This window comes from Dendropsophus ebraccatus, chromosome 3 (genome assembly GCF_027789765.1).
Source record: "Dendropsophus ebraccatus isolate aDenEbr1 chromosome 3, aDenEbr1.pat, whole genome shotgun sequence".
NCBI lineage: Eukaryota > Metazoa > Chordata > Amphibia > Anura > Hylidae > Dendropsophus > Dendropsophus ebraccatus.
In genome coordinates this window covers 78,405,546-78,428,185 of record NC_091456.1, presented here as the reverse complement: position 1 = coordinate 78,428,185, position 22,640 = coordinate 78,405,546, and the positions used below count along the sequence as shown (strand labels likewise).

The 22,640-nt window shown below is 40.2% G+C and overlaps 1 protein-coding gene across 6 annotated transcripts in view; it reads left to right on the top strand.

Moving 5' to 3' along the window:
• Nucleotides 1–22,640, top strand: part of CNTLN (centlein) — a 254,478-nt gene that overhangs the window by 145,312 nt on the left and 86,526 nt on the right. For all 6 annotated transcript variants that reach the window (XM_069962065.1, XM_069962062.1, XM_069962064.1 and 3 more), the window contains 4 exons: nt 10,888–11,423; nt 15,410–15,554; nt 18,040–18,124; nt 21,497–21,711. In XM_069962065.1, coding sequence (XP_069818166.1) covers nt 10,888–11,423; nt 15,410–15,554; nt 18,040–18,124; nt 21,497–21,711 — 981 coding nt within the window. The remainder of the gene's footprint in view (nt 1–10,887; nt 11,424–15,409; nt 15,555–18,039; nt 18,125–21,496; nt 21,712–22,640) is intronic.

The window sequence follows — 22,640 nt, the reverse complement described above, 5'->3', positions numbered from 1 at the left end:
AGTAAGTATCATGGTGCTGCCAGATCTGTGTCCTCACCTGGGCGGCTGCTGCAGTAAGTATAATGGTGCTGCCAGATCTGTGTCCTCACCTGGGCGGCTGCTAATGTTTCTTGATACTTCAGCAAGGTAAGATATGCTGTTTTTTCTTTTAAGCTGGAAGCCTGGCATGTGTGTCAGGAGGATCATTGGATATATATATATATATGTTGTATGAGGCTTTTATGCCTCAAATGTTTCGTTTCAATGTCTTTCACCTTTTTTAACATTGGTTGTGCAAGTCCTGTTAGACTGCTTCACTATATGAGTGACCTATGTAAACTATAGTGTGTATACATGAACACAGCTTTAAAGCTGCTAGTTGGGTATTTAGTACACCTGCTGTCTCATTATTTTCTCCAGTACTGCTACAATGAAGCTGTGAAACTGTGTATATGTGTGAACACAGCCCTAGAGCTGCTAATTGTGTACACCTGTTGCCTCATTACTTTCTATAGTACTGCCATCAGATGATGCAGTGAAGCTATAAAACTGTGTGTGTGCACACAACCCTAGAGCTGTTAGTTGTGCAGTGTGCACACCTACTGCCTGATTACTTTCTATAGTACTGCTACCAGATGATGCAGTGAAGCTCTGAAAGTGTATGTGAACACAGCCCTAGAGCTGCTAATTGTGCACACCTACTGCCTGATTACTTTCTATAGCACTGCTACCAGATGATGCAGTGAAGCTATAAAACTGTGTGCACACAACCCTAGAGCTGCTAGTTGTGCAGTGTGCACACCTGCTGCCTGATTACTTGCTATAGTACTGCTACCAGATGATGCAGTGAAGCTCTGAAACTGTATGTGAACACAGCCCTAGAGCTGCTAATTGTGTACACCTGTTGCCTCATTACTTTCTATAGTACTGCCATCGGATGATGCAGTGAAGCTATAAAACTGTGTGTTTGTGTGTGCACACAACCCTAGAGCTGCTATTTGTGCATTGTGAACACCTGCTGCCTAATTACTTTCTATAGTACTGCTACCAGATGATGCAGTGAAATTGTGTGTGTGAACACAGCCTTAGAATTGTAGTTGTGTATACCTGCGGTCTGATTACTTTTCCAGTATTTCTATCAGATGATACAATGAAGCTATAAAACTGTGTATGAACACGGCCTTAGAGTTATTGTGTAGTGGTAGATACACCTCCTGTCTAATAACTTTCACTAATACTGCTAACAGATGACGCAGTCACCCTATGGAGCGTCTGTGTGCTACTCCAGTGCTGCCATTTAAGAATGCAGTGAAGCTACTGTGTGTGAACACGGCCTTAGAATTGTTAGTTGTATACTATACACCTGCTGTCTATTTACTTTCACTATACTGCTATCAGATGATACAGTGATCATGTGGACCTTCTGTGTGCTGACATTTAAGAATGCAGTGAAGCTACTGTGTGTGAACACTGCCTTAGAATTTAGTCGTGTACTATGTACACCTGCTGTTTAATTACCTTCACTAATACTGCTATCAGATGATGGTTATCATGTGGACCTTCTGTGTGCTGCTATTTAAGGGTATGTGCACACTGAGGAAAAGGCGAGGAATTCAGCTTGAAATTCAGCTTGAAATTCAGCTTGAAATTCCTCCCGTAAAATATGTACAGAGCAAAGTCCCATTGTGTTCAATGGGTTTTCTGCTCTGTTGTTCACACTGCAGAATTTCCGAGCAGAATTTTCTGCTGTAGATCTGCTAGAGGAATCCTATAGAAGTCAATGGGGGGCTTAAATTCTGCTTGAATTCTGCCTGAAAACTTTCAGCTACAATTCCTCGAGAATTGCTCAGTGTGCAAGGGCCCTAAGAATGCAGTGAAGTTATGAAGCCACCGTGTGTGAACATTGCCTTAGAATTGTAGTGTACTGTGTAACACCTGCTGTCTGATTTCTTTCACTATACTGCTATCAGATGATGCAGTGCCCTATGAAGCTACTGTGTGTGAACACAGCCTTAGAGTTGCTAGTTGTGTACTGGATACATCTATCTAATTACTTTCCCTAATACTGCTATCAGATTATATAGTGACCATATGGAGCTATGTGTGTGAGCACATGCTTAGAGCTGCTGGATGTGTAATGGATACACCTGCTATCTGATTACTTTCCCTAATACTGCCATCAGATGATGCAGTGATTCTATGGAGCTTTTTTGCGCTGCTCCAGTGCTGCTATTTAAGAATGCAGTAAAGCTACTGTGTGTGAACATGGCCTTAGGATTGTAGATGTGTACTATCTGATTAGTACTGTTATCAGATAATGCAGTGACCTATGAAGCTACATCCTTAGAGATGCTGGATGTGTACTGTGTATACCTACAGTCTAATTACTCTGTAATACTGTGTACACCTGCTGTCTAGTTACACTCTGTAATACTGATATCAGATGATGCAGTGACCCTATGGAGCTTCTGTGTACTGAAGGATGCAGTAAAGCTATGAAGCTGCTATGTGTGAACACCGCCTTAGGATTGCTGGTTGCATATTCAGTGCACCTGTGTGTCTGATTCCAGGCACTCTGCACTAGTCTGTTAGTCGGCCGGTCAGTCTGGCACAACTTCCATCCTTGGATGTAGCCGGATTCTAGTAACAGAACTTCTGGGGGAAAAGCTTTCTTGGCGTACAGATCCTGCAAGATTCCACTTTCAGGTGGCAGGGAATTCATTTGTGGATTGCAACTTTTTCTCAGAAGAGACAATGACTGCTTAAGATTTTACATCTGAATGATAATCTACAGGCTGAACTGGATGGAGTCCGAGGTCATGGCTCCTTCAGACGCACAAAGACCTTGTTTAAATAAAAAAAAAAAAAAAAAAAAATCTTAGTAATTTTCAAAATAAATAAATAAAATAAATAAATAAATAAATAAATAATAATAAAAATAAATAAATAAATAAATAAAAAAAATGTCTATATTACTATAGCTGAGCAGTATACTTGGCTGCCCGATCCCCACAGTTTGGAGACTGGTCCTTCGTTGTAAGTGGGCAGATGTTCACTCCAATATAAAGATAGTTGGATCTGTATTGGACATTCTCATGAAAGTCCTTTTTTTCTTATGATCAGGTCCATTATCTGCCCCAGTCTAATAAGAGAAGGAACTTCTACTTTTGTTCCACATTCCGTAGGAATTCTAGTATGGAAGGTAAAGGAAAGAATCCTGCACAAGAAGGACCAGACGTCTCTGAGGCCTTGGGGATGGGGACAAGAACTTGTGACTACGTCTTTTCTGACAATTTATTTCCATAATGAGAGAGGTCTGTACCAGTGTTATATGATAGGAAAGGCTACCATATTGAATTTTGATCTGTGGGTCCCTCCTAGAGGGATGTTATCTGACCGTGTATACCTGTATACAGCCTCCTCTGAGAAAGGTGCTGTATGTGGGATCTATGATCTGTAGGTCCCTCCTAGAAGAAGGATGTTATCTGACCAGGTATACCTGCATGTACCTGTATACAGCCTCCTCTGAGAAAGCAGTTGTATGGAGGATTTATGCTCTGTAGTTCCCTCCTAGAAGAAGGACGTTATCTGGCCATGTATACCCGCATGTACCTGTCTACAGACAAAAGCTGCATATTCCTTTACATCAAGACCTTTTGTACAAGGCAATTGGCATTCTTTTCAATTTACAGTCCTTCTGTCTGGAATCATCTTGGCTCCATCTACAGTCACCAAGCTGATGTCTATTGTACTTTGACTGTTTGAGAAAATTGAAGCTCATCATTGTTTCTGGCATGGAACAATTCCTAGGGAGGAGAATAGATCCCCAGTCTGTGACTTACTTCCTCCAGAGATAATACAGAAGTTGACACAAGTCGGGGTTCTCTGCACTCCCCAGGTGCTGTCACTTCATCTGATACCCTTGGGTCTTATGTCTACACTGGAAATAACACCCAGAGACAAGGATAGCTTTTTCCTGCTCAATGGCAACAGTCTCCCAATGAAGTGGGTAGAGAAAACCATTGATATATCAAGCAGTGGGGCGCTTGTATGAGCAACAGGCAAAGGAGCCTTAATCCCCATCAGAGATGTTGCTGGCATCCAACATATGAAGGGAATACTAGTCCACTTCAGCACACCAATCTATGGTAAGCTATCAGTATAAGATCAAAACCGCATCTAGGATGGCGCATATCGATCTTTATAGGGGCACTAACTCTGTGGTATTACTACTGGAGGCAGAGGCATTTTGTCTGCTGGCAATCTATGCTGTGATGTAACCCTGTCGGAGGAACGGTCTCTGGACCAGAAGCTTTCTGGAAAATCGCATGGAGGATAGACCTATTCCTATTCAAGGTTCAAATTGGAAAACCCTTTTTTCCTCACTCCTAAAAAGCCCAGAGTCTTGCAGAATCTGAGACAAGGTTGGGCCTTGGTCAGCCTCATTTGCCCCTATTGACCCAAGAGAGCATGGTTCACAATGGTGAGCCCCCTGCCTAAGAATCTTCTGGGAACTCTCCCAGTCTCCCCAGCTACTGACACAGAGTAGCAGAGATTACTCCCAGCGTCCCTGCCAGGTGTGGGCAGAGTCTAAAAATCTTGCAAGTAGCAAGTCTCTGGTTTCATGATGGCCTCTTATTATCTAAAAGCATGGCGCTAATTCCATAGGAATATTCTGGAGGCTTCTGTATACCCTCAGTTAATAACTCAAGAGGGCAGGCTTGTCCGAAGCTTGACTGCCGTCAACAAGGTGGGAATTGATATGCTGTCAAAGTGGTGACCACTCTTCTGTAGTCCAGAGCCACAACTGCCTACAGAACCTACCTGAAGGTAAAGAAGATGTTTGAAGCCTGGTGGGTGAAAGTCTCTTCCACATCTCCATTGTTACAATCCATTACTCCTGCCAACACGGGAGAGAAGGAGCTTCATCCCTTAGATGTGGGAAGGGCTTGGAGCATGTATATTGAACGGGCAAACTCCTTCAGGAAATCTAACCACTTGTTTTTATCCTTTGCAGGGAAAAACAAAGGATGCAAGTCATCCAAAGCTTCTCTGTCCAGATGGATAAGGGAAGTCATCTCCATATGCTACCAAGAAGCTGGATTACAGGTACCTGGTGCAATCAAGGCACATTCAATGAGGGCAATATCATCCACATGGGCTGAAAAAGATCTGTACCCTTGGAACAAATATGCAGGACTGCTTCATGGTCGTCCGTCAATGCCTTTGTCAAGCACTATAGACTAGATATTCACGAGTCAACCAGTTTTTGGCTCAGCCATTCTGTCTTCTGTAATGTAATGGCCCTCCCTAGTCTGTTTTCATAGCTTGCTATATCCCCATTTGTGCTGCTGCTGAGGATGTAAGGGAAAGGATAATTTTTTACTCACCGTAAATTTTCTTTCCTGTAGTCCGAAGCAGCAGCACAGACTTCCCGCCCTGATTTAAACAAACTATTATTTATGCAGCATACCTTGATTGTTTTAATGCCTTATTAACTAAGTTTTATTATGAATTTTAAATTTTTTTGTCGTTAGAATTGACACAAGGAGGAGGGGTCTGTATGGCCTTCTTATAGGGCTCCTAATCAATCTTTTATTAGTACCATCTGTCCTACCATTGCAGGAAGATAGGATCTTCCTCCATTTGTGCTGCTGCTTCGGACTACAGGAAAGAAAATTTACGGTGAGTAAAAAATTATCCTATATGCGCAATCAAGGTATCGATAGAAAGTACATGTCATGGCGCAAAAAATGACACTTCAAACAGCCCCATAGACCAAAGCATAAAAGCGCTGTAAGCCTGGGAATAGAGCGATTTTAAGGAACATATATCTGTTAACAATGGTTTGAATTTTTTACAAGCCATCAGATAATATAAAAGTTATACATGTTATATATCGTTGTAATTGTAACGACTTGAGGAACATGCATAACCAGTCAGTTTTACCATAGGGCGAACGGCGTAAATGCAAAACTCCCCGAAATCAAAACAAATTTGTGTTTTTTTTTTCAATTTGACAGCGCCAACAATTTTTTTTTCCAGTTTCGCAGCATATGTTATGGAAAAATAATGCCTGTCATTGCAAAGTACATTTGGTTTCGCAAAAAATAAGCGCTCATATATGTCTCTAGGGGAAAAAAATGCAAGGCCTTTTAAACATAAAGTGGAAAAAGCAAAAGCGAAAATTGACTTTGACCTTAAGGGGTTAATCTAATATGCAAACACCATTGTTAAATGGTACTTCTGAATGAAGTTCCAAATAATTGATAATATCTAGTCAGTAGACTAAATTTTCTCATTTCTTTTTTTTTTTTTTTATGACATTTTATTTTTACAATCTTCCATCCAGTCTGACAAATGTAAGTAGAGATGCACATTGGACACATGACCAATGCGTCAAGTTGTTATATAGCTACCTCTGTACACCCAGCCTGCATTTGCAGCTCACCAAACCTAATGTCACATTATGTAGGAGGTCATGGATTGCTTTTAGCGTCAGATACTTTACGAAAGAAAATGTATCATCTGCTGGAAAAAAAAGTGTGTGGATGTGAAACATCACTCAGTCTGTAAAATGAGGTATAACCATCATACATAAATAAGTCATTAAAAGTCTTTAGCTACCCTTTTTTATTTTTTAGGCGTTTTTGAATGTTTTCAATAGAGCTGAATCCCCCCCCCCCCCCCTCCCCTTGGTTTAACTCCTTAAGGAAACATGTTTCCGCTTCCGGGATTCAAAAAGGGGTTGCGGCGTGACCCCACTCTGAATCCCGCCGCCACTGGCTGCTATGTAAAGCTGGGGACCACGGCTATTCGCGGGCGTGGGTGATCGCTGCGCCCGCTAGTTGAGACAGTTGATCGCAGCTGTCACAACTGACAGCTACATTTGCCACTTATTACGGAGTGGAGATTCCTTTTTTTGAGCCAGCCAGGCCTTGGAATCAGACAAATGCTGATCCCAGCTCAGCAATATATAGATCTGGTCTGCAGCAGACCAGAGCAGTACATCACTGATTTAATGGATCAGTGCAGTATTACCATATGTATAATACACTGATCTATATGATAGATCAGTGTACAGTGGTGCCTTGGATTACGAGCATAATTCGTTCCGGGTCCGTGCTTGTAATCCAAATCCACTCTTAAACCAAAGCAAATTTTCCTATAAGAAATCATAGAAATGCAGACAATTGGTTTCACACCCAAAAAATAATGATTTATTATTCTGAATAACATGTAAAACAGATGAAACAAACATTCAGAAACAGCTGAATATGTCATATTATAAGTTACTGTACAGGAATGGAGAGGATGGGAAACACAAGGACTGAGAGAGACTGCAGGGAGCATGAAGGAATGAGCAGGGCAGATGTGGGCACATACAGGCAGCGCTCTCTGTCCGGGGAGAGAGGGGTTACTGCTATGAAGAGATTAACCCCACAGTCCTGTCCCCTGATGCAAGCCCCAGCCTGAAGTGGATCTGCAATGATTTGGAGGGTGAAGGAGACTTCCTGGGTCGGATTACAGCACTGTAGACCCTGCTATGCAGACCATGCCTCTCCTCCACTCGCGCTCCCACCCAGTACAGGGAGCTCTTAAACCAAAACAATGCTCTTAAACCAAGTCACAATTTTGAAAAACTGTGAGCTCTTAAACCAAAACGCTCTTAAACCAAGTTACTCTTAAACCAAGGTACCACTGTAGTTGTATTAGAAGTTTTATCAATAAAAAAATTCCCTTCCCCTAATAAAAATTTGAATCACCCCCCCCCTTCTCCCATTTTATAAATATATATAAAAAAATAAACATGCTTGACTATTTGCCCAAACTATTAAATTATCACATTCCTGATCTCGCCCGGTAAACAATGCAAGTACTAAAAAATTCCAAAGTGCAAAATTGCGCGTTATTGGTCGCATCAAATCCAGAAAAATTGTAATAAAAAGCAATCAGAAAGTTGCTAATACACAAGCAAGGTACTGATAGAAAGACCAGATCGTGGTGCAAAAAATTACACCTCACACAGCCCCATAGGAAAAATAAAAGCGTTATAAGCCTGGTCATAGAGCAATTAAAAAAAATTTAAAAAATTAAATATATATAGTTTTTAAAAGGTCTTAATTTTTTAAAAGCTGTCAAATAAAATAATGCAAAATGCAAGTTACATATCAATGTAATCGTACAGACTTAGATAACAAGTAATTTTTACCATAGGGCGAATGGAGTAACACCCCAAATAAAAAAAAAAGTTTTTTTGGTTTTTATTTAAGTTTTTTCAATTTTACTGTGCCAATAATTTTTTCCCGATTTCGCAGCATATTTAATGCAAAAATGCAAATCTGCGATTGCAAAGCACAATTCATGGCGGAAAAAATAAGGGCTCATGGGCCTATAAGTGAAAAAATGCAAGCACTGTGGCATTTTTAAACACTGGGAGGAAAAAAAGGTCACAACTGATCTTTTACTTCAGGGCTGAGAATCAATGGTGCACTTTGGCGCATCCACAGCAACTTCCAGCCACCCCTTTGCAGTTCCGTAGGTTTCAATGTCAATGTTTTCTGTGGACTTGCTTGTATAGATAATCGTGCTGGCCTAGGGAACACACAGTAGCTCTGTAAAGCAGTCACTCTCCTGCAGCTCCATGTCTCACTTGTGCATGCCTGGAATGGTCCCATCCTGTATCTAATACTTTCATATACAAGATTTAGCTCAAATCTGTGCTATCAGTTTCCCTTTAAAATATAACTAATGCCCCCTCCCCCTAAAAAAAAAAGTAAACTAAGTGTTATGATATCTATGCAGTAAATCCTGCAAAACAAGTGACCAGTTGTATTGTATGCCTAAGTGCACATAGGCATTTAATATGTACGTAAGCATACAATAAAGGGAAAAACGTTCAGTGCTTAGCACAGAAGTGTACTTACATAGCTAAAGATCCATGCAGCGTCTGCATTTATGTATGAGTTATCTTGTGGAAGAAATGCAGTAATTTAGAGCAAATGATTTTATTGCTTGTACTGCTAACAAATGCCATATGGTCAGGTAATGAATGCTGTCATCTTGTTATTATGGCGTGACAAACATCATGTTAAAATAATAACCCAGCAAACAGGAAGTGCTCACATTCATTTAGGTGAAGGTGCAGTGAGTAATTGGAATCATTTGAGCGCTGTAGTTTGGAATGTCACCCAGTTTAGTGTAAGTTATTGTCTTTATATCCCATCACTAATTTTATTTGCCAGATATAAATTTTCATCTCTGCAGATGCAAAGTGCTACATTGCTAGGATAGGGTCTAAGCCCAGAAGGCATGTTCTATTTCCTTTTAATCATCTTGACTGACTTGCAGTGTATAACATTATGCAGATAGAAAACATTGAAACGAATTTAAAATACCAATAGCTTAAGGGGACAGCATTGTGTGTTAACGATTCTTCTAGGTTTGAAGGATGCGCTGCCACAATTCCAAGGGATCTTATATTCCAAGTTTTCTTTCAAGAGTGCTGTGTTCTTTTTTAAATATTGCAATTCTTATTCTCGGTCAATATAACTAATAAATCCTAGACAGAAAGACTGTAAGGTGTCTTCTATGTAAGACTTACATTTTCATAAAGGGGCTAACTTAATTAGCTTTGCGATCATCTTTTTCTATATACAGTTATATAACTAAATAGCTGAGAAATAAAACAGTTTTCATTCACATCATAATTAGTTGTGAGATCTGGAAGATGTAGATTTAGGGTACAAACACACGTACCGGATCTGCAGCAGATTTCTCACTGCGGATCCCTTGCCTGTTAGTTTTTATGAGAATACATACTCGCAACAGGATTGACATTCTGCTGCGAGTATGTAAGTGACAGCCCCGCATTGACTGGGTAAGCAAGATGTCCGGTCAGGAACCCCGAAGCAAGCCGGAGCGTGGAGCAGGTAATGTAGGCTCCAACCGGCGGGGGGTTAACTAAAGGACAGATATAGGGATTTAGGTTCTGACAAGTGGCAAAAACATTGGCCAAGTCTCAGCTTTTAGAGGGGTTGACTGGACATTAGGTATATTTAAAAATTACGCAGAGGCTGCATTGAAAATAAGAAAGCTGTATACTTACCTGGCTTGTTCCCGCCACATGCTGCTTTTTCAACCTTCTGGTTTTCATAAAAAAGCACCTTATGCCCACACAACCCCTTTAATTTCTTCATATTCTCAGTATGTTGACTGTCTCTGGATGAACATTTTTTACTTTTCTCCAGTTTGATCTTCTGAAGTTTCACATACTATTTGTTCAAATTAATTTTTACTTGATCTGCAGCTTAATATTTTTTTTTTCCCCTTTCAATTTAGTAGTATTTGAACCTTGTGGAGCTATGATATAACCGTAAACCAAATAATAAAGTATGAAGTGTAGCCACCTTACAATAAGGGCTTATTCACACTATAACATCAGGTTTTCCCTATACTAGCATATGTCCGCCGCCTGTGCGGCACAATCTCCGTGGACCATTAAAGGGTTTTTCTATTTTTACTAAATTGTACAGAAGCAGAGAATGAGATGCAAAAGAAGTGCTTGTGACTATTGATTCTATTGACTCTGATTGTATGGGGACGTCATCAGAGCACATCTGCTGGTGGCTCTGGAGTGGTGCTGACCTGAAGGGTGAATTAAATTGTTCATTAATTTTATTATTATTTTTTTTAACCTATTTCTTGCAGCTATTAATGGATAAAAACACTCCTTAATTAGGGACAGCAGGATTGTACAGTGGTATATGTCAGCATTATCTTTTTCGCCAGATGCTGATTTATACTGGCAAAGTGTAGACAAAAACTTGATGTGAAATAATAATAATAATTATAATTTAATAAACTGCTGATCAGGATATATCATCGAATCCCTATGATTTGTTATAGGTAAGCTGCTTGGAAAAAAGACTGATCGAATTAGAGGTTGTGGCTAAGAAACTGAAGAAGGCTAATGAAGAGTTAACAGAACAGAACACCTTCCTGAAGACGTCTGTTAATTGCCTTCAAAAAGATGCAGATTTAAAAGAGCAAAGGATGCAGGAAATGAGCTGGGAAGTTTTGGAAGTAAACCAAGCCAGAGACTCTCTAGAGAAAAGGAAAGATGACCTAAGTCGGGAAGTCGCATCCCTAAAGAAACTTTTGGCAGGCAGCAACAAGCTGAGAGCTGAAAACCGGGGACTGCAAAAGCAAGTTCAATTCCTACAGCACACACTAGACAAGGCCATAGCATCCGCCCCTGCTGTCCCTAAAGAGGTGAATAGGCAAGGCCGAAGGAAAGAATTGGGAACCAAGGTTAAACAAAATGAAGCCAGGAAGATCTCCCTGAGACGTCACCAGGCTTTTCTTAATCAATCTATCAAGGTTATGAGCGGCGTGTTTGAGAACTTTAGCAAAGACGGCTGGGAGGATGTGAGTGAAGACAGGTACGGCTCTCATTAACTCTGCTCTGTGGAGGGGACATTGTGCATATGCAAAGTACAGGCAAATGGAGATTGAATTTCAACTACTGTCGATTTGGTATTCAGAAAAAAACGCTGTCAGATCCTTTGAAATATCTTGGGAGGTCTTGTTCTGAGCTTATTGACTGAAATTTGCATGCAAAATTAGCCACAACTGTATGAGCAGTTGAATAGGTGCCAGGAAGCCCAAAAGAAGGCAATGCTTGATTTCTTCCAGTGATGCTATTTTCATGCAGTCATGAGGCTTGAAATTGACAGTTTGGCAGGTTGATTTAATTTGCTGGCCCTTTGCATATTCACCACTGACAGCTAAGGATTCCCAGGCAAGCCTAGTAAGTCCATTTAGTTATCTTGTGACATGTCGATCCTGGAGGAAATGCCGCCTCTTCCCTTAATTTAGTTAGATAAATTTTAAATGACCCATTTCAGCTTGCTACCAGATGTCTACAAGCTGTTTAACATCTCTTAAATTAAGACCCATCCACACTAATTATTTCATGTATGTTTTATGCACAGTCATTGTACTAACCTTAATTGAACATTTTATATAAAAAAAAGAGTGCTGTATATCAGTTAGGGCTGTTGCTTGGTTGAGTAAACACCTAAATACATTCTTTCTTGCGGCATGGCTATTATAATTTTTTTTAACATGTTTTAAAATTATTTTTATGATCTAACATAAGTATAAAGGTCATAGTGACTAGCTTTAGATAGACTTACACTACTACTCATCATAAGCTGTGCCCATAGCTCGTAAGGTGAGAAAACTTGTTTATTACATTCATAGGATTAGTATACAACTAGATCTTCGGGGGGAAAAAAAGGAAAAACTTCCTCATGTATATCTTATCTGCAAATTATAGTTTTACGCTTGATGTTAAGTGTTAACATATCCAGCAATAGTTACCACAAATTCTTGGAGATGTAGGACAGCATAGATTTCTTAACCCCTACATGCGCAGCCAGGTTTATTTTTTTTTTCCCCTCATCTTTTAAGCCATTTATGTCAGCCATATAGCTATATATGTTCCAACTGCTCATACCATGTGTAATTGGACTTAAAAGAGTGCAGCTTCATTGTGAGAACAGCACCACGCACATTAAACTGTCGTTTTGAAAAACTTTTGACATGTCATAGAGACATGTCAAAAGTTTTGATCGGTCCGGGTCTGAGTGTCCAGACCCATACCGGTCGTGAGAACAAGCTCTGCTTCAGTGAAAGAGTCGGGCTCCAATAACTTTAGGAGCCTGATTTATCATGAGTAAGAAAAAGAATACAAAATCCAATAATCCAATGGGAGGAGTAGTCTTCAAGAGAACTTTATTGCATGTTCTAGACAAGTAGCAGCAATGTTTCCACCATCAGTTGATCTTTGTCAAGTATGCCTGACAACTAATGGTTGAAATGCTGTTACTTGCCTGGAATATGCAATAAAGTTCTCTTTAAAACTCTTAGCAGACAGTATCACCTTGGCACCTGCCCAGTCCACCGGCACACTGTTCAAATGGGCTTGTACACTTGACAACTCGGAGGATTAAGTCCCCTCACCTGGGCTCATTCGGATGGTTCTCTGCTAGGCTTCCAGTCACAGACAGTATATGTTCACAGAAGAGTAGAAGAAATGCCGCGGCACTCATCCAGTTTGGAATAAATCATCTTTTATTCTTACATGCTCGTATCTGCAAACAAAAAACAACAGGCCATGATCTTTTTACGCCTTAGGGCCCTATTCCACCGGACGATTATCATTCAGATTATCGTTAAATCGTTGGAATCTAAACAAGAATCGTTCGGTTGAAATGCAGTTAACAATTAACGACCGAACGAGAAATAGTTGATCGCTTTATAAGACCTGGACCTATTTTTATTGTTGCTCGTTCGCAAATCGTTCGCAGTGAATAAGACATTGTTCGGTCGTTCGCAATAGATACGAACGCAATAGCGAATAAATAGCGAAGAAAAACGATCGCAATTACGATCATAAGTAATTATTATCGTTCCATGGAAATGAGTGACCGTTTTCAGGTCTTTCGCAATAGCGGTCGTATGATATTGTTAATCGTTAACGATTATGCAAAGGATAATCGTCCGGTGGAATAGGGCCCTTAGTCTGGCGCTTCCCCTCGGCCCCTATGTGATTCACGGCACCCACCCCCTAAAGTACGTGAGTGCTGTTAAAGAGACAGTACACTAATTCATATCAAAAGAACGTACAAAAAGGTTAAAAACAATGAAATTATGCAACAAGAAACGGGTACAATTACTTCTTATAATCACATTATTGGTTGGCAGAAAGGGAGTACAGTTCATTAGTATTCTTAAATCATACTATCGCTTACAAGTCTGACCGGTCGTTTAGACCTAGCATCCACATGCGTCAGTGCAGAGGATACAATCCATCTCTTTCTTTAACAGTAATTTATGTCTGTCTCCTCCTGATCTCAGGTTATTAATACGTACTAGTCCCATGAATCGCAAGCATGATACGTCACCACCGTGTATTTCACGTATGTGTCTAAGGGGGTCTAAACGTTTTTATCAATATAAAATGAACCACAATCATATATTACTAAGTATACCACATATGATGTCCTACAGGTAATGAAGTCTTTTATAATAAATTCCTGTCCCCCCATACGTATCCACTGGACATTATTAAAGTAGGTACAGTAGTTACAGCTACCACATTTATGGTTTCCCTTAGGTAAGTCTCTATTCAACCAATTCTTTTCACCTGACGCTGGTAACCGACCATGTACCAATTCATCTCTAATATTTTTGCATCTCTTAAAGGCTATAATCGGGCGGTCTCTGATGATTTTAGGTCTGGCCCTAAATGAACGATCAGCCGATGACACGATCATCGGCTGATCGTTCTCTCTATTTCACCAAACGATAATCGGCCGAATCGGGCCAAATGGGGCCGATCCGGCTGATTATCGTTACTGTGGAATAGGGCCCTAAGATGTGAAACGATCGTAGCCTGTTGTTTTTTGTTTGAAGATACGAGCATGTAATTTATTTCAAACTGGATGAGTGCCACAGCATTTCTTCTACTCTTCTTTGAACATATAGGGGGAGATTTATCAAAGGGTGTAAAATTTAGACTGGTAAAAACTGACCCCAGCAACCAATCACAGCTCCTCTTTCCTTTCACCAGAGCTGGAAGCTGAGCTGTAAATGGTTGCTGTGGCCAGTTTGCACCAGTCTAAATTTTACACCCTTTGATAAATCTCGGCCATAGTCTCTTTAAAACTACTACGCCTATTTGATGCTCATGGATCCTCTGCATTTTCATGTTACCTTGCTAGGAAAAGCACTAGCTTTTCAGAGTGCATTCTCCTCTCTCCTTGTTGGCAAATGGACAATGCTCCGGACAAGTCCGATTGTTCGGCATTTGAATACCAGTGGCTGAAGAAATTGTATGCAGGCCTAGGGAGTCCGGGAAAACAGTCTATGGCTGTATCCATGTTTGAGCATGCTCAAATTGCACTCCTCTCTAGTGGACAGGCTTCTTTCTGGCCTCTCTACCATAAAGCCCAGATTAGTGGAAAGCTGCAGTGATTGTTCCCCTTGGGGATATTTCCTCCATCTGTACACAGGAACTTCACAGCTCAGCCAGCATGACTATCGGGTTCTTTATCAAGGCCCTTCTCTGCCAGTTACTTAGTTCAGTGGGGTGGCCAACTCTGTGGCAAAGTGTGTGTATGTATGAGTCTGTATATACACACACAGCATTTATATTACTTTGTAATATAATAATAATAATAAAGCTATATAACTTTATTGAAGCAATGTATTTAAAAATAAATTAAGTGTGTATTGTGTGTATATAATTCACCTCTACACTAATGTTTGACAATCATGTAGACTTTTGTTGTCAGAAACTGTATGTCTGATTGGGAATGCGTTAAAAATGAAATACTTACACAATTCTGTATTGTTTTAGTGATGTTGAAAGTAAATCAACTGAGAGTATGGAACAAGTTATAGTGAATCCAGAACTGCAAACTCTGAGCTCCTCCGCAGAGGATAGTAGTACTGTGCAAGAAAGAAATGGTGAGGAACTCACACAGGATGCTTGGAAAATGAAGGTAAGAAGTGAACATAAGGAAGTGTGTATTTTTGTAAATTGTAATAGGCCCAGAAATAGATACTAGAACCCTCCAAATTATAACATAAACTCAATGATTCGCTGATCTTCTCAGTTTGCCAGTCCCAAATGTAAACTTAAGACATGTGATTTTCAGTTGGTTCAGTGTATCCAATAAAATTAGTTTGCACATGATAAAGTAATGTGCGTTATATTTAATCAGTGTCTAAGTTGCTTTTTCATTGTTACTGTTTTTGTTGTGAAAACGCAAAAGCTAAAGTTCTTCCGCTATTTTGCAAAAAAATGTAATCGACTACACCATGTAAATTAAAGCACATCACGGTACACAGTATGTATTTCATATTACTGATGTATAAATGCCCACAGATGCCATTTTAAATTCTTGTTTGTTTACGAGGTCACATAGCTAGTGTTCTTGAAATGCTCATTATTGATGCATGCAGTAATACATATTCGTTTTCTAATTACACAGAAGCTTCTAAATTAAATGAGATGGCCTTGTGATGATAAACTCAATAGCTACATTCATAGTCCGATTATGGTTAGGTTATCTCTAACTGGATCTGCATTACTGGATTGGTTGTGGAAAATATATCTAATTCAGACCTTTTGCAGTCCTCAACCACATGTTCTGGTCATGGCAAGCAAAGTAAGATTTAAAGTATACTATTCTTAAACTATATTAAAGGAGAAGTCCAGGCAGAAATCTCTTTTTCACAGGTGCCAGGGAGCGGGAAGATAAAATAAATAACAGGTGGTCACCTCCCCGGCTCCACCGATGATGGCCGCATACCGCTGATGGCTGTCACGGACGAGGTGACCACATGTTATTTCTTTTGTCCTGCCCAGACTTCTCCTTTAAAGGGACAAAAATAGAAAATTACTGATCGGCAGCAATGATTGGCTGATGGGCAGCGAGGGGAGTCGGGAGCTTCGCTGTAGCCTCTGCGCTGAGCAGGCGATGTATGCTTCGGGCCAGGTTGCGGGCGGCAGGGGTTAAAGGGTCCGGCTTACAAATCTGCAGTGGAATGAAAATTCCTCTACGGATATATAACTCATACCTTCACACTACATGAATCGGCAGCGTGAAATCCGCTGCGGATCCACTACGTGTGAAGGCACCCTAAAACAAACAAAAAAACAAACAGTAAAATTCTATATGGCACTTGCAGTTTGCTGCAGCAATTTTCTATTTTTGTCTCTTTGTTAGCCATGGCTGCATGCAAACTGCATAGTGTGAACAAATGTAAGGCTGCATTCACACGTTCAGTGTTTTTCCCGGTCTGTGATTGTGGTCCGGCAGCAACCTCCGTGATCCGTGCAAAACAGTCCGTTTTTCATCCGTTTTGTATCAGTGTCCGTTTTTTTCATGGATCTGTGTTAAAGCATTTTAAATTACATTGATTACATTACATCCGTGTTTTTCACGGATGAACACGGATGTCACATCTGTGTTCCTCCGAGAAAAACACGGATCTCATTGATTTCTATGGGGAATCCTTTCCGTGCATCCATTCCGAGTAATGGCATGTCCTATTTTTTAACGGAACGGATCACGGATCCGTGAAATCACGGAACATCTGAATAGCCCAATAGAAAGCAATGGGCTGTAAAATTGTCCGTGTGCACGGATCCGTGAGCATGGACAACTTCCCGGAACGTGTGAATGCAGCCTTAGTGTGGTAGGCTTTTGGATTGCTTTTTCCTTTTAAAAGCATTTTCCACGATACTAATATTTATTTGTCCATTCTTAAGGGAATTAGTATCCGATTGGAACCCCCATGAATCAGTTGATTAAATGGACTGCAGCCCTCCAACTAGCGCCTTGTCTCCTTTATTGTTTACAAGAACAGCTCTGTACATTTGATACTTAACATGACTTAACTGCAATAACGGTACCCCTACATATGGAGCTGTGCCTGGTAAACCATGAAGGTGATATAGGTCATTCTTGGGACCCCAGGGATCACTTCAGTTGCCTGGTTGTGTGGGTACTGAGAATCGGATCCCAAACAATCTCTTATCCGTGGCCTATGAGCAGAAGAGGCCATCAGTTTGAACACTTCAGATAACTTTTTAAACTGTTAGAAGCAATATCTCTATTCTAGGATAAATTAACAATGTTCTATCAACATTTGCAGTGGTTACATCTAGATCAATTTAACATCCCTATCTAACTTTTCATGTATATTCCTATTTTCTTGGGTCTCTTGCTGACAGGGAACCTGTCAGCTGCATTTCATGTTCAATACTGATGACTGTTAGATAGCTGTTGGGTCATAGGTCAAGAAGACACATGGTACCTTTCTAATACCTGTCTGTGCTTCTGGAACATAGAAAAATGACACTTTGCACTGGGGAACAAAAGCAACAAAAAATAACCAGTTCTGTAGCTCTGTTCTTACCCTAAAACAATACTTTAAAGCATCATGTTTGTTTTTCAATGTTTGTTACTTTTTCCGAAGGACATCGTATCATGCAGAGGATCAAGGAAGACAAGCCAAAAAAGGTGCAGTTTCAGACTGAAGTGTCATCCTGCAACCGTGCGAGGCATGTATAATTCTCTTAAGTCTTAATATAATTTAACATGAATGGGAAGGAAAATATTTATGGAAAGTGAGGGAGCAATTGTTATGAGCCATTTAGTAATGGTTGTATGATTATACCACACAAAGTATAGTAGATAAATGTGGCAGAGTCTATTAGAACATTAATAATTTATTCCAAATGAACAAACCTTCCTTGAAAGATAATGAACTGTTGACCATAAACCCTGTACGTTTTCTCTGTGATTTACTTGTTAACCATTATTTCCTGCTCCTATACACTACACTAAAAGCCTTCTTTGAGCTATCTTTTTTTATTATTTTGAGTTATTACAGAGTGAACTTTTTCTAGTGTTAATGTTGATGATTATGGCTTACAGCTAAGGAAAACCCAAAATTCATAATCTCCAAAAAACTAGATTATATAAGACCGTCTGTAAAAAAAAAAAAAAAAAAAAAAAAAAAACAACCTCAAGCAGCCTGGTTTGTGTGACTCTCCAATCTTCCTCTGGACTCTGGGACCAAAGGCCCAGTTCCACTGATTCCACCATGCTCAGTATCCTGCAGTGAATGAATGAGAGGGCGCGTGTCTCCTTCTTTCCCTATCCGCTCAAAGAAGTGACATGTCAATTCTTTGAGAGGACATCGGCGAGAGTGGACGCGCGTGCGCCCCTCACATTCACTTACTGCAGGAGACTAAGTGTGGCGTAAAGCTCCGCCACGGAATTCTGCTGTTTTTGCTCAGTGTGAACTGGGCCTTTGGTCCCAGAGTCCGGAGGAAGAGTGGAGAGTCACACAACCCAGGCTGCTTGAGGTTGTTGTTTTTTTTTTTTTTTGTTTGTTTTTTACAGTCTGTCTTTCCAAATGAAATGCAATGTTTACTTTCATCTTAAAACAACACCTTTGACCACTGAGCAACAGTCCAGTTCTTTTTCTCCTTTGCCCAGGTAAACGCTTGTCTATTGGTCAGGAGTGGCTTGGCACGTGGAATGCGACAATTGTAGCCTATGTCCTGGATACATCTGTGTGTGGTGGCTATTGAAGCACTGACCCCAGCAACAGTCCACTCCTTGTGAATCTCCCCAAAATTTTTGAATGACCTTTTCTTAACAATCCTATCAAGGCTGGGGTTATTCCGGTTGCGTGTGCATCGTTTTCTACCACACTTTTCCCTTTTCCCACACGTCTCCCTTCCACTCTTCTTTCCGTAAATATGTGTTCATGTAGCACTGTGTGAACAGCCGACTTCTTTAGCAATGACCTTTTAAGGCTTACTCTCCTTGTGGAATGTGTCACTGGCTGCCTTCTGGACATCCCCATGATTGTGTCACCACTGAATCAGACTAAGGGACCCTTTTAAACACTTAGGAAGCTTTTGCAGGGTTGTGGGTTAATTATTCTAATTTTCTGAGATAATGAATTTTGGGTTTTTCCTTGGCTGTAATGATAATCATCAACACTAACCGAAATAAACACTAAAAAAAGTTCCCTCTGTTTGTAATAACTGTATTATATAGGGTCTAAAATTGCAAACACGCATATGCCATGGAGAGGCCAAAGTACAGTGTATGTCTGTCCCTGCATGAGGCCACCTTATCGTGGTTGGGATGTTTTACACTATTTGTAAATGGTAACCAAGAGCCTCATTATTTGTATGGAGATTTTTTTTTAGCAGTTAGTGGGCTGTTTTTACCGATTTTCAGTATTTTGCGATTAGCGGTGAGCTGTTGCAGTTTTTGTGTTTCACTTTTTGAATTAAATTACTAGAAAAAAAATAACTTTTTGATGACATTCCAATTTGTTGAGATGTACTTGTAAATCCAAATATCTTTTTAATCTCATGCTAACTCTGATGATTTGTCTCACTAAAAGCTCATTTACCCAGTGTTAGGATATAGATGGTCCCCAGGGGTCTGTTTACATTTGTCATCCTTACCATTTTATTGCAGTTCCTGTAATTTTTATGGTAAGCTTACTGGAATCTATTCTTGATGTAACAAATAGGAGATCTTTTTGAACGGCTCCAACTCAGTTGTTGTGGATCTGCTATAATTTGAAACCATGGTACTAATCTGAACTGATTCCAGTATGTGCAAGAGTTAGTTATTTTAAAGTGTCTCTGTACCCACAATCTGCCCACCCCAAACCACTTGTACCTTTAGATAGCTGCTTTTAATCCAAGATCTGTCTTGGGGTCTGTTTGGCAGGTGATGCAGTTATTGTCCTAAAAAACAACTTTTAAACTTGCAGTCCTGTGTCAAACTGGCGTGGCCTAGAGTACCTGTGCCCTAACCTTACACCGTCCCTCCTCCCTACCCTCTTCATCATTAGAAATGTGCAGTGTTCTCACAGCTGATGAATAGGAGACAATCTGCCTGGAGCATTCCTAATGATGAGGAGGGCGGGGAGGAGGGACAGAGAGGGTGTGCCAGCCTAATGCATACACAATCTAAGCCACGGCCGTTGGGCACAGGTCTGTAAGTTTTAAAAGTTGTTTTTAGGACAATAACTGCATCACCTGCCGAACAGATCCCAGGACAGATCTTGGATTAAAAGCTGCTATCTAAAGGTACAAGCGATTTAGGGTGGGCAGATTGTGGGTACAGAGTCGCTTTAAGGCATAAATAAGATCCTTCATGTCCAATCTAATCTTTCCAAATATTGAAAATCCTTTGATTTGAACAAAGCAAGGCAAACTCTGAGTTATAAGGTATTAGAAACTAAAATTTATTGTTGTCCTCCGCTGCCTTATATTTTCCAGAATCTCATCAATATTCTGAAATCTCTTCCCTTTCAATAAGGGATTTTAATTGGGAAATGCCTGAAGTCGCTGGGTGCCAAATATAGGTGACTGAGGGTCCATTTACACAGAAAGATTATCTGACAGATTATCTGCCAAAGATTTATAGCCAAAGCCAGAAACAGACTCTAAACAGAGATCAGGTGATAAAGGAAAGCCTGAGATTTCTCCTCTTTTCAAATCCATTTCTGGCTTTGTCTTCAAATCTTTGGCAGATAATCTGTCAGATAATATTTCTGTGTAAATGGACCCTGATTCTTTCCCATCTTTAAAGCATTTGTGTCCTAATTGTTTACGCTGCACTCATTGCATCTCCTTGAAAGCCCTCTGCATTACCTGACTCCAAGCTTCTGACTCCCCGCTGACCAGAACAGTGAAGTCATTGGTCGCTCATGTCATTTCAGTCCACCTTACTTGGGTGCCAGAAATATTTGATGCTGCACAAATCATTCTCATTATAGTAACAATGCCTGGCTACATTTCAGACACCATTATAAACCACTACACCACAATAACGGAAAAAAACTGTGTTTAAATGTGCATGCAATAGTCATATTGTTTGATTTCGTGTTTTAGTACGAAAAGAAAAGAGGCACAAAAGTTGCTTTGGCCCATCGCTGACATCATTGCTGGGAAGAGTTGCATCTTTACAACACCAAGTATCAGTATTACAGAAAGGGAAACAGGCAGCAATCGCTTCTATGAATGAGTTGAAAAAAGATAAAATAAAACTAGCGTCTGATCTGCAGCTGGCACACCAAAGACTTCAAATCAGCAAGCAGATGGCAAAGGTAAGGAATGTACTTTGCTTAGCATGTAACAGGAAGATTATTACTGAAATAATTACTGTGCTTAAATAAGACACCAAGCACATCAATATTGTGTGTTTTATGTTCGGTTCTGGATTTCTATGCCTCTGGCAGGCTGAAGAATATTAATGTAACATGCACTTTATTCCTGTCAAACAAACGAGTAGATTATTGACCCCAGTGCTTTAATGTAATACTGTATGCTGTAATAGCGCCTTATGTATTACTATGAACAATCTTTTTTAAGAATCTTTCTGTGAGTTTCCATCTGGCCACAGACACTCGTCTCCCCTGTTGTAGTCAGGAGAATGGATTTTCTCCGGAGGCAAATGCTATTTGGTGGGCAGCTGTTGTTTCTGTTGATGGTGCGCTGAGTCTGCACTTTGATAAGTAACAGTAGCACTACCGATTACTCACTATGGTGCAATGTCTTCTATTACGGTAGATGCCAAATCAGCATGTATTACAGTGGCAAGAAGCAAATGCAGAATAGAAATGTTAAAGGAATAAAATATTGGGGGAAGGGGGTGTCGGCAACTGACCCAGAAGGCTTCCAGGTCCAGTAAGATATAAGGAATAATTTCCTCTGGATTTTTAGTATTTCTGCCATTAGTTTTTTTTTTTATGCCTACTCTCAAATTTGTCTTTATGTATGTTCTTGGGCAGCAGGGGTGGGGGTTATGCACTAAGGCTCCCATTGGCTTCAAAGACTTGACATGTTACTACTGTTCAACCCATAAACTGCAGTTTTGGGCAGCTGCTGTTTTGGATGCAGAAGTTAGCATGTTTTCCGTATCGAAAACAAACAGCATGTCTTCTGCCCATGTGAACAAAATGCCCAAAATGTCTAGAAATTTGTTGCTGGGACAAAGTTATTCCTTATGAACATTTAAATGAATAAAAACTGATTT